Here is a 16,489-nt window from a genome sequence, read left to right on the forward strand (position 1 = left end):
TAATAGTCTTGGCTGGCATATCCATGGAGGGACGCACAGACTAGACAATGGCACCCTCACTGTCGTTCGGTATCGGGATGAAATCCTTGGACCCATTGTCAGACCCTACACTGGTGAAGTGTGTCCTGGGTTCCTCCTGTTGCATGACAATGCCCGGCCTCATGTGGTGGGAGTATGCAGGCAGTTCCTGGAGGATGAAGGAATTGATACCATTGAATGGCCCCCATGCTCGTAAATCCAATAGAACACATCTGGGATATCATGTTTTGGTCCATTTTGACGCCTCCTGGTTGCACCTCAGACTGTCCAGGAGCTCAGTGATGCCCTGGTCCAGATCTGGGAGAAAATATCCCAGGACACCATTCGTCGTCTCATTAGGAGCATGCCCCGACATTGTCAGGTATGCATACAAGCATGCGGGGGCCATACAAACTGCTGAGTACCATTTTGAGTTGCTGCAATTAAATTTCAGCAAAATGGACTAGCCTGCTGCATCATGTTTTCACTGATTTTTGGGGTGTCTTTGAATTCAGTCCCCTGTAGGTTGATCATTTTCATTTCAATCAAACGATGGGGCATTCTTGCATTCGTAACACATTACCCAGTCTATATCGGTATAGATATCCAGCATGATATATTTCCCCATTGAGATCTGATGTGTTTTCAAAGTGTTTCTTTAATTTTTTTGAGCAGTGTATATATCTGTTTTGCATATACAATAAAAAAGAGAATTTGACTACATTTAGAATTTTAAATAGATCTTAATCTTCTGTGATTAATTCAATTTATGTGAACTCCTTTGAAAGTAGCTAACATATTCCTGACATTGTTTTCTCAGTAAGGAAAAAAATACAAAATGTTTTATATTTTCTCTTTTGAGAAATATCCTAATACATTTTCCAAGCTCTATTTTGTACTGGTCATGTGACCACAGCAGCTCTGGAGTAAATGTGCTGGGACAGCGGGGCATGGTTCTTCCCATACTATCCCACCAGTACTGGTGATGTTGGGGTCATCATGTAGGACTGCCTGCTGTTCACATTGCTGCAGGTAATGTGCATGCCTGTCAAAAGCTGAAGATACTGGATGTAGAAGGAAAATTGGATTACCAAGTACTTTTACTTCAATGAACTGAACAATATAGAAAATGGCTAATGTTTTATAGTGCAAATTAACTTTGAAATGGATTTAACTAGTAGGGAATGGTTATAACTCGTATCAATATATTTTTTCTGTGTCCCATTGGTGCAATTTACCCTCACTTACTTTCCCATAGCCAAAACAAGTGAGAAAATCTCTGCAAATTAAGGGAATTCCTTAGGGACCCCCAGGTCACCTGAACTAGTATCCCAATTTGAAAATTTTGCTCTCTTTTTTACTTTTCTGGTGACAACTCAAAATTTGGAGTTTTCTTTTCGTTTGACTTTCAATGATAATGGTAAACAAAACAAATAAGCTGAATCTCCCTAATTGGGGCACAGACAGCAATAAAAACCTGATAGGGGTTCTTATCCCTCTCCACTCCATCCAAAACGAAAAAATTGTTTTGCCCTTAGGTTGTACTTTAAATGAACATTTTTGATAACATATAATTTAGAAAGCCCTGAATGACATAATGATATTCATAGGCAAGATTTGCCAATTTTACAATGCAATCATTAATCTAGATCTATAGCAGTAATACAGATACAGTATTTGCTTTTAACTAATTTCAGTGTTTTGGGAAACATAATATTTCTGTTGAAAATACATTTTTCTTTAAAGAAAATCTTTAAAATGTAGTTATGTTTGCTAATTTCCTACTCACCCTGTGTGTAGTGATCCGTGGCAAGATTATGGGGAGCAGAAAAATCGGTCTGGAGACACGGTACGACATACATGTGAAGCACGTATTTAAAAACAAGTTTCCTCTTGTACACCGTGAATATGTTTGGGTATCAAACCAGTGTGACTGTCCCAAACTTGAAGATAATCAAGAATATATAATGATGCCTTCAAGACATGTGAACCATGAGCGTACGCTAAACAGAATCTTGCTCTCCCCAAATAGTTACATCAGGCCATGGACACAGCAAGAGGACCACCAGATGCAACGCCTAAACAGATTATGTCGATTGTCCTCCTGAGGACCCCGAACAACAGCATCTTTGCTATACATATGCAGATGGAGAGTGTTTATGGGCCTGATCCAGTATAAGTAATGAGAAAGTAACGGAATGTAAGAGACTTACATACTTTTACTTAAGGATTACTTAAGAGACTTAGTCTGGCATATTGTGTAACAATAAAAACATGAACTGGAATGCCAACTCTGTGGTTTGTGTTACAACATACAATGTACATGCACAACACAAGCCAGGAATAAGACTTCCAATTTTAAAATTTGTTTCACAGTATAAGTCTGCCAAATGTTGCAGCTTGTGGCTTTAATTTAATGTAAATAACCTATAAAACACATAGCTAATGAAAGCCCTGACAAATATAATCTAAAGCAGATTCAAGAGTCCCTGCTTGAACTAACGCTTTTGATGCAACTTCATTTCTCTATTACTCCTTTTCACCTTTTTTTTGCTTTCTTTTTTTCTTTAACCTAATGTGTGATATGGTAACTATGAAATGTAACACATACACAATTTGAACAGTATTTGTGAAAATGTTTACTATTTTAGGTCCTTGAAAAAATTGTGGTTTATATCTGAACTACGGATAGAATATGAATGGTGTTTTTAAATGTTTTGCTTAAAGGGGAATTCTTAAGCAATTATTATGCTTTTTATTTTATTTTTTTTTTAGCAAATAAAGATTTAATAAAGATTGGTTCCAAAACACTCAGTTTACAGAGCATGCCGGCTGTGACTTAATACACTCCCACCCTCAGCCTGCACAGAGATTTTCCAGCTTAAAGAACACTCCAAGTAGGGCATAGTCTCTTTTTTCCTTCATTGTTTAGCAAATAAAGTGCTTCACTGCTGCGGTCATCTCATACTAAAAATTAGTAAATCAGCTAGCCTTTTTTTTTTGAGTAACTTTATAAATGCTTATACTGATAGAGTAGGACTACTATGAGATAACATTCTTCCAGTTGCACCTGATTATGCTCATTTGAATGAGCAGATGTTCACATGCACAATACAAAATCAACAGCTGTCCCCAACTGCTCCCTAAAAGCAGATGTAGATCATATTTCAGCTTGTCGATTCTGCACAGCAAAATAACACATGCTGTTACTAGTGTTACATTGAGATGAGACCATCAGAGCAGTAATGAAAAAAAGACAAAAAAAATATCAATTTCTTAATAAAGATATGGATGACAATTTTATTTTCCCAAGAAATGACATAAAGCCAAGTGAATGTAAAAGTATATGTGTTATCTGCCTTGACCTATATTCCTAGTACACTTATACTGATCTGAAACACAAATCCTAAGTTAAAATGTTACTAAACCCACAACAGTAAAATCAGTCTGTATATGCAGGGGGTTAATAAGGGTTAATCCTCTTCACTGTGTTAAAAGACTGTTTGATCCTGACTGCTCTGATCCTCCCCTTCTTCCAGTGTCCCCCTCTTCTCTCCTGATAAGACATATTGTGTCGAATCACACTGCACATGCTCAGTTTGGTATGTATTGCTAGAGAGTTTTTTTTTTCCTTGGGAGAGTGCATGTGATCAGCACAGGGCCAATCAGCACTGTCCAGACAGGTCAGGGGTTCTGCATCCTCCTAGAGAAGAATGAAAACTCCTCCTACAAGCTTTAACATGTGCTCTGCTGGACACTGATAGAAGTCACAAGACTGCTCTAACTGCTGATGAAAAAAGGTATTTAGCAGGTTAGATTTACTAAAATAATAGCACTTCCATGTTCTGTGTACTGTGGGAGACCAGATATAGTGAATGCACAGTCATGGGTTTAGTAACACTTTAAAGTACCTGTACTCTACTCTCAGTGTAGGTGGCAGTATAGAGCCCAAGGGTGGACTAGGGCAAAAAGAATATACTGATTTGTTGTCTGCAATGGAGATACTACCACATTCAGCCCTTGATTACAGTTGGACCTGCAATCAGTGACTGCTGCTTGAAATTACTTAGCTACCTACACCCTGTTCACACCTGTCGCCACAACACTGCACTGACCTCTTTTTTGGCTCTTAAATGTTACCTGACTGAGGGCTTGTTTAGGGTTTTTCTGTACAATAACGCATGTTATGACATGTCATGTGTTCCATCAAATAAGCTCATTTAAAATAACGGTTCCCATTGCACCCAAAGGGGTTGATTTACTAAAGGCAAACGGACTGTGCACTCTACAAGTGCAGTTGCTCTGGAGCTTAGTAAATGTGCAGAAGCTCTGCTGACTTCCATCATCCAATCATGTGTACGCAAATATGCAGGTTTTTTTTTTTTATTTTCCTTGTAGGTGATTGGGTATTCTTTGCAAAGTGATGCTTTCCCTCATTTACTAAGCTCTGGAGTAACTGTACTTGCAGAGCGCACTGTCTATTGGCCTTTAGTAAATCAACGCCAAAGTGTGTCAACAATCAGACATGTCATAATATTTGGAACACAGTGCACCGCACTGCATTACCATGTGTTGTTGTGCATTGTGGCGCACAGCAAAACAGTTGCATTGTTTTGGTGCTTTCGGGTACCTTCTGAAATGAAGTGCACTCAGCAACACATGTAATGTGTGTAGAGGACTGCAAAGGAAGTCTTGCTGGAAGGCCAAGATCACACATCTGAACAGGCAGAAGGGAGATACAGTATCTCACAGAAGTGAGTACACCCCTCACATTTTTGTAAGTATTTTATTATATCGTTTCATGTGACAACACTGAAGAAATTACACTTTGCTACAATGTAAAGTAGTGGGTGTACAGCTTGTATAACAGTGTAAAGTTGCTGTCCTCAACACACAGCCATTAATGTCTAAACTGCTGGCAACAAAAGTGAGTACACCCCTAAGTGAAAATGTCCAAATTGGGCCCAAAGTGTCAATATTTTGTGTTGCCACCATTATTTTCCAGCACTGCCTTAACCCTCTTGGTCATGGAGTTCACCAGAGCTTCACAAGTTGCCACTGGAGTCCTCTTCCACTCCTCCATGACAACATCACAGAGCTGGTGGATGTTAGAGACCTTGTGCTCCTCCACCTTCCATTTGCTCCACATATGCTCAATAAGGTTTAGGTCTGGAGACATGCTTGGCCAGTCCATCACCTTTACCCTCAACTTCTTTAGCAAGGCAGTGGTCGTCTTGGAGGTGTGTTTGGGGTCGTTATCATGTTGGAATACTGTCATGAGGCCCAGTCTCTGAAGGGAGGGGATCATGCTCTGCTTCAGTATGTCACAGTACATGTTGGCATTCATGGTTCCCTCAAACTGTAGCTACTCAGTGCCAGCAGCACTCATGCAGCTCCAGACCATGACACTTCCACCACCATGATTGACTGTAGGCAAGACAGACTTGTCTTTGTGCACCTCACCTGGTTGCCACCACACAATTTTGATACCATCTGAGCCAAATATGTTTATCTTGGTCCCATCAGACAACAGGACATGGATTACTGGAATGGTTCCAGTAATCCATGTCCTTAGTCTGCTTGTCTTCAGCAAACTGTTCGCAAGCTTTCTTGTGCATCACCTTTAAAAGAAGCTTCCTTCTAGGACGACAGCCGTGCAGACCAATTTGATGCAGTGTGCGGTGTATGGTCTGAGCACTGACAGGCTGACCCCCCACCCCTTCAACCTCATATGTCTAGTTCCCAAAGACAACCTCTGGATATGATGCTCAGCATGTGCTCTCATCTTCTTTGGCTGACCATGGCGAGGCCTGTTCTGAGTGGAACCTGTCCTGTTAAACCGCTGTATGGTCTTGGCCACTGTGCTGCAGCTCAATTTCAGGGACTTGGCAATCTACTTATAGCCTAGGCCATCTTTATGTAAAGCAACAATTCTTTTTTTCAGATCCTCAGAAAGTTCTTTGCCATGAGGTGCCATATTGAACATTCAGTGACCAGTATGAGAGAGAGAGAGACTGATAACACCAAATTTAACACACCTGCTCCCCATTCACACCTGAGACCTTCTAACACTAACGAGTCACATGACACCAAGGAGGGAAAATTGGGCCTAATTTGGACATTTTCACTTAGGGGTGTACTCACTTTTGTTGCCAGCGGTTTAGACATTAATGACTGTGTGTTGAGTTATTTTTAGGGGACAGCAAATTTACACTGTTATACAAGCTGTACACTCACTACATTACATTGTAGCAAAGTGTCATTTCTTCAGTGTTGTCACATGAAAAGATAGAATAAAATATTTACAAAAAAGTGAGGGGTGTACTCACTTCTGTGAGATACTGTATATACATCATAGCATTAGTCACTGACTACTCTCTTTCTATATAAGAAAGCAGCAAGTGTAATCTTTGTGGCCTTGTGACACCATTTTCACATCTACCAGCATCAGGATCCTTTTTAGATCTGTAGATTCAATCATATGACATTCCAGAGCCATGAAGGGTACCAGAAAACTTCCTTCTGCTACACGCTCTGATCACTGAGATAGCTTCATAATGCCTAGCATGTATCAATGACTGCAGGTTCTGCTCTGATTGATGTCTAAGGCAACCCGAAACCACGATTTTGCATTTTCCCATGGCCGGCGGTCAAAACGTTCCTACCCTGAACGTGATTCTTCTGTGTTCAGGAGAGGGAGGTTTAGCCTCACCTAAACGCGGCAGATCCAAATCTTCTAAGAGCCGATGTGTACATAGACACATAGGGGGAGATATACGAAAACTGGAGCGCACAGAATCTGATGCAGCTGTGCAACCAATCAGGTTTTATTGCCAAAGCCTAATTGAACAAGCTGAAGTTAGAAGCTGATTGGTTATTATGCACAGCTGCACCAGATTCTGTGTTAGTAAATCCCCTCTATAGGCTTTTATGGACTTGAATTTAGCTTTTGGCATTTTGTGCCAAAACTCAAGTTTAGGAGCTGCCAGTGTACGTGAAGCCTAAATAGTGAAGCATCTCTACTTAAGGCCACCAGTCGAAGTAGTACAATTACATTGTATACTTACATTAGAAATGTTATTTCTAGCATAGCAGAATACAAAGTTGAATTATCAGCAACCTACTACCATATGCATGTCTTTCATGTTACACCACAAATTAAGGGGTATAGGTGCATTTAAAAATAAGCACACTTTTCTACATATAATCTGCTATATTCTTCAAAGATTGCATGGGATTAACCCTGATATTTCACCTTCATAAAGTCACATACTGAGGTTGGGACATTTATTCACAGGATATGGCGATGTCCAATTTTTGAATACTACTGGCAATAGGTGTGGGCTAGACTGAAAACCATCCTGGGTGTATCTCTGAGCTTGGATCCTCTAATTCTACTGTTGGCCATACCTGGTGACCCCATTATTTCTACGTATTGCAAACTCATTTTCTAGGTAGCATACTACACTAGATAGGAAATTCTCCCAAAATGGAAACTCTCATCTCCTCTGTCTTAAAAAGACTGGCTTACAACTATCCATAAATTCTCCTCTAAACCAACTAACCTGTTTAGGGGGCTTTTTGCGGTACAAATTTTGATGAACTTTGTTGTGCATGGCAGCATGTTACAAACAGTACAATGAAATTACTCCACCATCTTCTGCAATTGAGAAAAGCATAGTCCTCTAAAGTTGTCCATATTCTATACAGTCTGATTGTACAATCTCCCTTTACCGAAACAATGTAATATGAGGACAAACATAAGCAACCAATTCAACTAGTATCTCTCTTAACAGTGTGAGCTGTGAAAATGTGGAATAGACTCCCTCAAGAGTTGGTTCTGGCCAGCTCAGTGGATTGCTTTAAAAAAGGCCTGGATTCTTTCTTAGATACATAGAATATAACTGGATACTAACATTTATAGGTAAAGTTAATCCAGGGAATATGCGGTTGCCTCTCGGGGGATCAGGAAGAAACTTTTTTCTCTGCAGGAGCAAATTGGATCATTCTTTGCTGGGTTTTTTTGCCTTCCTTTAGATCAACTGTGGGTATAGGATTATAACTTCTTTTTTTTTTTAAATTTTTGAACTGGATGGACTTTTCTCTTTTTTCAGCCAGACTATGTAACAATCAAGCAGGACTTTGCATTACAGAGTTAATGGCAGATCTGTTGTTTATGATTCTATCTTTCCTATTTCCTCCCTTTCCCATCTGCCTCCTCCCTTTAGCCCTACTACCCTTGTTATTAAAATCTTTAATAAAATTTATCTCTAAAAAAAATCTAATCAACATGCAATATAATATGCAGTAAAAAGAAAGAATGGTACAGACAAGCAACTGAAATTTCATGCTGGTTGGATCTCCATGGATATCAAGTACTTAATTAGGAATGTAATGAGAGTTGCGGTATCCAGTAATCCAAAAGCCACGCCATGCAAGTCCGCTTCCATTTCTGTGCTCTCTGTGGCCTAGAAAAAAGCTGGAAAAGACAACATTGCAACACAAAATATAAACAGCATGTCTGATAACTACCCTAGTGTCCACCTTGGAAGAAAGGCTGATATAACAGCACCTAGGATATACATTTTTTCATGCTGACCAGTACACTTATACTTTCTTATCACCCCTCAGATGCATATAACTAAACGATATGAATTTGACGCATGCTGTGCCACTTCTAGAAGTCACATGAGACATGTGGACCATGGAAAATGCCAATTTTTACTAATGAATTTCATGTTCTTTTTCTGCACTTTATTTGTAGCTTGTTAGCACACCTACTTCTGGCACAAGACGTTTTATCACTTTTAAATATTTTGTTAAAAGTGGTCCTTTTAGTCTCCAGTTGACAGGCCAACAGCCTTCATGGTTTAAAGTGGCTTGACACATGAACACATGTGAAGCAATGGATATGCTGAAGAATAATAGACACAGTTATTTTAGTTAATGGGAAGTCTAGCATATTCATTACTTGACAGGATACATGCAAATGTGGTCAGCACAAGATTGCTACATCCGTGCCATATTCTATATACTCTGTTAATTTAACCTCATATTTTTTGGGACTAAAATGAATTTGAATACAAGCTTTGAAACAAGACTATGGTTTGTGCAAAGGACTGCATAATCTGAGTACCCCGATGGGAGGTTAACCCATTGTCAGGATATGAATATATAATTAGTTCGGAGGGTGCAGGTCATTATGTGTTTTAATTAGCCAAAACATTTTAATCTTCTTTGTCTACAATATTTGTGAAATAATTTTTTTGCAATGTTTTAGGATTACCATTTGATATATATACAATATGTCTTTTGATCAGCCCTAGGTTCACATCTATGCAGATTACGGTTGATGCATTTTCTGTGTGCACTTTGTGTTTTTTTCACACCTGTTTTTGAGGCTTATTTTTGCGTTTTGTGCTTTGTGTGACTGTAGCTGGTTGTCAGCTGGCTTCCTTAACAACCAATGAGTCATCAGCTGTCAGCCTGCAATTTAAAAAAAATTGTGAAAAAAAACAGCATGGGAGTTCCTACCCTCAATCCCTTTGAAGGGCCTGGTATGGATTGGGGGGGGGGGACCGCCATGCTGCTTTTTAAAAAAAAATTTAATTGCCAGCAATAGGTTTGTTTATATTCAGCTATCAGTGGGGAACCCCACTGACAACTGATGACTCATTGGCAGCACAGTGGCTAAATGGTTAGCACTTCTGCCTGGCAGTACCAGGGTCGTTGTTTCGAATCCCAGCCACTACACCACCTGCCTGGAGTTTGCATGTTCTCCCTGTGCCTGCGTGGGTTTCCTCCGGGTACTCTGGTTTCCTCCCATACTCCAAAGACATGCTGGTAGGTGAATTGGCTCCTGTCTAAATTTGCCCTAGTATGTGTATGTATGAATGTGAGTTAGGGACCTTAGATTGTATGCCCCTTGAGGGTAAGGGACTGATCTGAATGTACAATATATATATATACAGTATATCTCTCTCACACCCCAGCTCACAGGAATACCTTTCAATAAACAATAGAGGTAAAAATATGCTGCTGTGCAATACACCAATTAATAGTAAAATAATATATAAACAGCGCAATTCAACCTCCTCACCATATAAACGAAATTGTTATATAAATCAAAAAAACATTGATAAATAAAATAATGATATTAGTGTCCAAAAAAATATATAAATTGTGTGCTTAAAAAATATAAAATGTAATATAAAAGTTCTTTCTTCCCATAAAATAAATTCAAAATGATCTTCTCCCAAAGAAATGTGCTTCCACCATTCACCAGTGTAAAATCAACATCAACCGCACCCACCAGATGTTAGTGAGTGTTGCGCCTTTTAAGATTTTAGGGATCCTACACCCCCTCTATATCTTCCCGAGCTCCTTTCTCCTTGTATGGCTTGATGTAATCCTTCCACTTACTCCTAATAGAAGCTCCATAATGGTGCATAAAAGAAAAATACCATAGTGTGATATTGCTAATACCAAATACAGTATTAAATAATACCAGGCCACTCACATGTTCAGAAAAGGTTAAAAGCATTGATTTATTTCCTCTATTGGCTCACACAGGTCCATAGGACCACAATCCAATCCAGAGACCTCACAGCCTTTTAGTTTGCAAAGGATAACAGACGCAGCTCAAACAACAAAGATGGTCGCCTGGAACGCACCGCAAGGCGTGCGTTCTACTCTCCGGAAGTGACGCAGGACGTAAGGCCAGCAGACCAGAAGTATAATGTATGGCCAGCATAACCACTTTACGCCTGCCCCACAGCGTATATACTGTTAAAGGGTGGTCCTCCTATGTAAAATCACATATATAAGCGTGATCCTGCACTTCCACCTAGGGGGCGTGCTGGTTCGGCTGTGAGTGTTCCAGGCAGAAACCGATCTGCAGGTGCCAGGTAGTGGATAGCTACCGGCACCCGCCAATCATCAGGGAGAGACACAGAACTGAACTCTGCCTATGTGAACAAGGCAGAGCTTTGTTCTGACAGGGAAGAAGTGATGAATCTTGTGTCCCTGCAAAGCAGGGAGTAAGATGAATCACTTTCCATAGTAAAAGCAGCTCATGGTTTACACAAAAGCACGTAGCTAGGCACACAGTTAACCCTTTGATCGCCCTAGATGTTTAAAGCCTTCCTAACCAGTGTTGTTAGTACATTGCCAGTGCATATTTTTAGCACTGATCACTGTATTAGTACCACTGGTTCCCACAATGTGTCAGTTGGTGTCTGATTATCCGCCACAATATTGCAGTCCTCCCATAAGTCGCTGATTACTAGTATAAAATATATATAAATAAAAAAATAATCCAGTATATATACCACCATTTGTAAACGCTATAACACAAACCAATCAATACATGTTTAGTGGGATTTTTTTGCCAAAAATATGTAGCAGAATACATATTGGCCTAAATTTATGAAAAAATTAGATTTTGTTAAATTTTTTTATTGGATATGTTTTATAGCAGAAATTCAAAAATAATCTCTGTTTTAAATTGTTGGACTTTTTTTTGTTTACAGCGCAAAAAAAGTAAAAAATGCAGTGGTGATCAAATACCATCAAAAGAAAGCTCTATTTGTGGGAAAAAAATTGCATCAATTTTATTTATGTACAGCGTTGCATGACCACACAGTTGTCAGTTAAAGTAACACAGTGCAGTATCGCAAAAAATGGCTTGGTCAGGAGGGGGGGGGGGGGGGTTAAATCTTCTGAAGGGCAAGTGGTTAAGATCTGTGCTTAATCTCTCCAAACTGAAAGTAATGGTGGTTTAAAGGCTTCAAAACTCAGTACCATCCATTCAACCCATTAAAATGAACCGGGCTACTCTGGAAATGTGTGTGTAGCACGTGTCTCCGTTGAGTGGGCTTTTATGAGTTAAAACAGGTGGTGAAGAGGCAACATATTGTCTCCTCACTGCTAGTCAAACTCCTGAAAAGTGATCCACTGTACATTGCTGTTCAGAGGGCAATGTATGCGTAAATGAGACTTTATAATGCTGATGCGCTCAGAGTTGTAAACGAATATTAAAGGTCATCATACTTTAGCAAAGAACAGCTGATCAGTCTTTGTCTTCTACAGTATCTGCTCTGAACTAAATTAATAATAAAAAGTAAAATAGGTCATGATAATAAGTAAAGAAGCATTTATATTCTAACAGCTTCAAGCTTTTTCCAGTGTCAGAAATCCATGTCCCAAAACCTGTACCTGCTCAAAAAAGCTGATAATTGGTGTATATAAATTATAGACAAAAGGTATCTCTTAGGCTACGTTCACACTAGCGCTGTGTGCAGGCGGCAGAGAGGCGTTTGGGAAGCGTTTTTACCGCTTCCCAAATGCCTCTGCCAATTCTGCACATTGCAGCACATGGTGCTGTTTTAACGGGAGCATTTGCATCGCAGCAAAACATACGCCTCTTGTCGAGTCAGGAGGCATTGAAGCCTCCTATTCTAGTCTATGGTTGTGACGCGGTTGTGGGGCGTTTGCGGAGCGGTAACACCAATCAAACTGCATTATAGGCATTGCGGAGCGTTTGCAGAGCTTTAAAAAACACTCCGCAAACGCCGGACCAACGCTTGCCAAACGCTATAGGGGCGTTTGGCAAGCGTTGGTAAAACAGCCAAGTGTGAATGAGCCCTTAGATTGTAAACTCTAAGGAGCAGGGCCTTCTGAGTCCTTTTGTACCAAATTGTATTGCAACTGTAGTGTCTACCTTCATTTTGTAAAGTGCTACGCAAACTGTTGGTGGTATATAAATCCAGTATAATAATAAGAAGAAGAAGAATTAATGCAAAATCAGACATAAATTAAAATAAATATTCCTCTAAATAAAAAAACTTTTTGTATCACTGTTATAATTTCTAATAGCATACGTAATGGTGGCTTCATCCCAATAAATTCAGCAGACAAAAGGTTAAGAAAGTTTTGCTAAAGTTAACCCTGGTGTAATTAGTTAGCAATTATTTTTACTAGCCTGAGTCTCAAAGCAACAGAAGGACTGACATGCTGCCCCTGTGAAGCCCTTTGTGTACTGTGGTGATTATGGTAATATAGTTAATATTCAAAAATAAAAGATTAATGAAAGATAAAAAACCATTAGTTTATAATATTTAACACAAAGGTTGTATTTGCAGAAAAAGCCACTTACTAATAGCCAGCCACTGCAAAAAGTAAAAGCTGCTAATGTAGAGCATGCAAACTGAGTCTTGTGTATCAAAACATTTGAAAGTGTTTGTGCTATTCATGGCAACAAGTTAGAAGGTCTTTTATTGCTTGTGTGTTATTGTTGCATGGGTTAAAAAAGAGACTTGTGGTATCTGAAGATAATTTGGATTTATTTATGTAATGTAGTACAAACATCTACAATGAGCCAGATATGTCAGACATGGCTTGCTGGTAAAGTGTAGAATGGATCTCCAAGATTATATGCTGAATAATTTGTAGATAACATTTAATAGGAATGGTCACTGTTGGCTTTTTCTTAACTGTATTCATTAAAATACAGAGAATGCTAGTCAAACCTAAATTTTAATCATCTATATGCTGTGTAAAGATTGTTAGTCTTTTTTTAATTTTTTAATTGTACTTTAGCAAAAACATTCATGCATTACAGGACTTTTTTAGGTAATAACCTGTTCAGAAACAAAAGTACAATAGACACTCCAATAATAAATGTGAGTCCTTATTTCTCAGATCATATTTTAGTGGGGCATTACTTGGCAAGTGGAATATGTAGGATGCCATTGCTGACCTCATTCTAAAAGACTACTTGTCTGGCTTTCTTATCAATCCTTTCTTAAGCCATAGATTGTTTGAATCTTGGCTGGTGCAGCAATCGGGGACTGGTCAAGATTTGATCCATCTATGGCCAGGCTGATTGTACCCAAGTTGATCCATCAATTGACTTGGGGACACCCAGCATTTCAGTTTTTTTTTAGCATGCGTTTATTGCCAGGGTCTACAGTTGATAGAATCATTTGTGTTCTCCTGTGCCCCCTCCCCCGCTGGGAGAACACAATAGTTTGTGGGAGGCATTCCCCCATCAACTCTGACTCTGCAAAGTTAGCATTTCCAATCTGCATATATTTTTCAGGTTAGTGACTCAGAAAATATTGAGGCCACGGGATCGCCATGACAGCCATGGAAATGAGAAGGAGAGGTTAGCAATAGCAAGCTCTTCATTTATTTCAAAACAGTTTTTTTTGCAGCTTGCTTCAAAACTATTGCAGTAGCAAGCTAATTTTACCATGTGTTACCTATAAAAAGTCTACACAACCCTGTTGAATGTCAGGTTTCTGTGATATAAAAAAAAAAAGACAAAGATAAATCATTTCGGAACTGTACAACTCAGTTGAACAACAAACTGAAATCTTTTAGGTGGTGGGAAGTAAAAATAAAAAACTAAAATAATATGGCTGCATAAGTGTGCACACCCTTAAATTAATACTTTGTTGAAGCACCTTTTTGATTTTATTCCAGCCCTCTGTCTTTTTGGGTATGAGTCTATCAGCATGGCACATCTTGGCTTGGCAATATTTGTCCACTCTTCCTTGCAAAAACACTCCAAATCTGTCAGATTGCGAGGGAATCTCCCATGCACAGTTCTCTCCAGATCACCCCACAGATTTTTGATCAGATTCAGGTCTGGGCTCTGGCTGGGCCATTCCAAAACTTTAATCTTCTTCTAGTGAAGCCATTCCTTTGTTGATTTGGATGTATGCTTTGGGTCGTTGTCATGCTGAAAGATAACGTTCCTCTTCATGTTCACCTTTCTAGCAGAAGCCTGAAGGTTTTGTACGAATATTGACTGGTATTTGGAACTGTTCATAATTCCCTCTACCTTGACTAAGGCCCCAGTTCCAGCTGAAGAAAAACAGCCCCAAAGCATTATGCTGTCACCACCATGCTTCACTGTAGGTATGGTGCTCTTTTGGTGATGTGCAGTGTTGTTTGTGTGCCAAACACATCTTTTGAAATTATTGCCAAAATGTTTAACCTTGGTTTCATCAGATCATAACACATTTTCCCATATGCTTTTGGGAGACTTCAGATGTGCATTTGCTAAATTTATCCGGGCTTCGATGTTTTTCTTCGTAAGAAAAGGCTTCCATCTTGCCACTCTACCCCATATCCCAGACATATGAAGAATATGGGAGATCGTTGTCACATGTACCACACAGCCAGTACTTGCCAGATATCCCTGCAGCTCCTTGAACCTCCTCGGCGGTCTGATTATTTCCGATTTTTTGTGCTGAAAGCGGTACCATTTTTTTGCATGGAAATATGTAGTTTTTTATTGTAGGATGTAATTTTTAGGAATAACTCACTGAAATCTGTACGAACAAGAGTCTAGTAAACATCCCGGGTAGGATAAAATTTGAAACACGAAATCCTAAATTATAATTTAATAAAAAATCATAAAAAATAATATAATAATAAAATTAATTCAATAATCTAATCAAACCAAAAACACTGAAATTTGAAATACAGAGGCAAATTCGCACATCGCTGAGCAAAGTCGCAAAATCGTTTTCAGTGTCTGATGACGAATTTCCCCACGAATCATTATCACTCAATTCTGCAAGTGGTTCTGATTTACTATTGCTGTTCTCTAGCTGGTCTAAAACCGCTTTTGACATAAAGGGACGCTTTTTGGACTCCATGGACTTTTCTAAGTTTCCAGGCAGAAAGAACAGTCAAAATGCAGGCAGGGGACAGGACAAAGCAGTAGGGACAAAATGTATGTGAAATGCATTGAAACAGCAATGTTTTACTATGTAATAGTCATTTTAAAAAAAATGCCATTTTTAAAAAATTTCAAATTTGCCGCCGGTTCCGGCACCCGTACGTCCCAACGTCACAGGGACCGGATGCCGGCATCGGCCGGAGGAGATGGCCGGGGACGCTGCAGGGGACACATCGTGGGAGCGAAGGACAAGGTAAGTGCTGCAGGGACTCCCTGAGCAACGCCGCATGGTAAGCCCGAGTGTAGCTTGGAGTTACCGCTCTTGGTACTCAAATTTTACCCCGAGCTACACTCGGGAATACCGCTAAGGAGGTTAATGTTGCTGTAAGCCTCTTGGCAACCTCCCAGACCAGTTTTTTTCTTATCTTTTCATCAATTTTGGAGGGAGGTCCAGTTCTTGGTAATGTCATTGTTGCACTATATTTTCTCCACTTGATGATGATTGTGTTCCATGGTATAGCTAATGCCTTGGAAATTCTTTTGTACCCTTTTCCTGACTGATACCTTTTAATGAGATCCCACTGATGCTTTGGAAGCTCTCTGCAGACCATGGTTTTTACTGTTGGATGCGACTAAGAAAATGTCAGGAAAGAAGTACTAGAACAGCTGAACATTATTTGGGGTTATTAAGAAGCACTTTAAATGATGGCAGACTTTTTATATCCACTGTATATAATGCATGTTGTGGTGCTCCAATGCACAAATACAGTTGGTGGC

At 39.4% G+C, this 16,489-nt stretch overlaps 1 protein-coding gene across 5 annotated transcripts in view; it reads left to right on the forward strand.

Moving 5' to 3' along the window:
- The window catches only part of LOC149468555 (ADAMTS-like protein 5), a 36,336-nt gene extending 34,033 nt beyond the window's left edge, over positions 1–2,303 (forward strand). For 3 of the 5 annotated variants that reach the window (XM_089670110.1, XM_089670114.1, XM_089670111.1), the window contains one exon: positions 1,819–2,303. In XM_089670110.1, coding sequence (XP_089526236.1) covers positions 1,819–2,126 — 308 coding nt within the window. In that variant the 3' untranslated portion in view covers positions 2,127–2,303. The remainder of the gene's footprint in view (positions 1–1,818) is intronic. The other 2 variants (XM_089670112.1, XM_089670115.1) reach the window with 2 other exon arrangements.
- Positions 2,304–16,489: the final 14,186 nt, after the last annotated feature.

This window comes from Staurois parvus, unplaced genomic scaffold (genome assembly GCF_062004578.1).
Source record: "Staurois parvus isolate SC_StPar_1 unplaced genomic scaffold, SC_StPar_1.0 ptg000086l, whole genome shotgun sequence".
In the NCBI taxonomy this organism is placed as follows: domain Eukaryota; kingdom Metazoa; phylum Chordata; class Amphibia; order Anura; family Ranidae; genus Staurois; species Staurois parvus.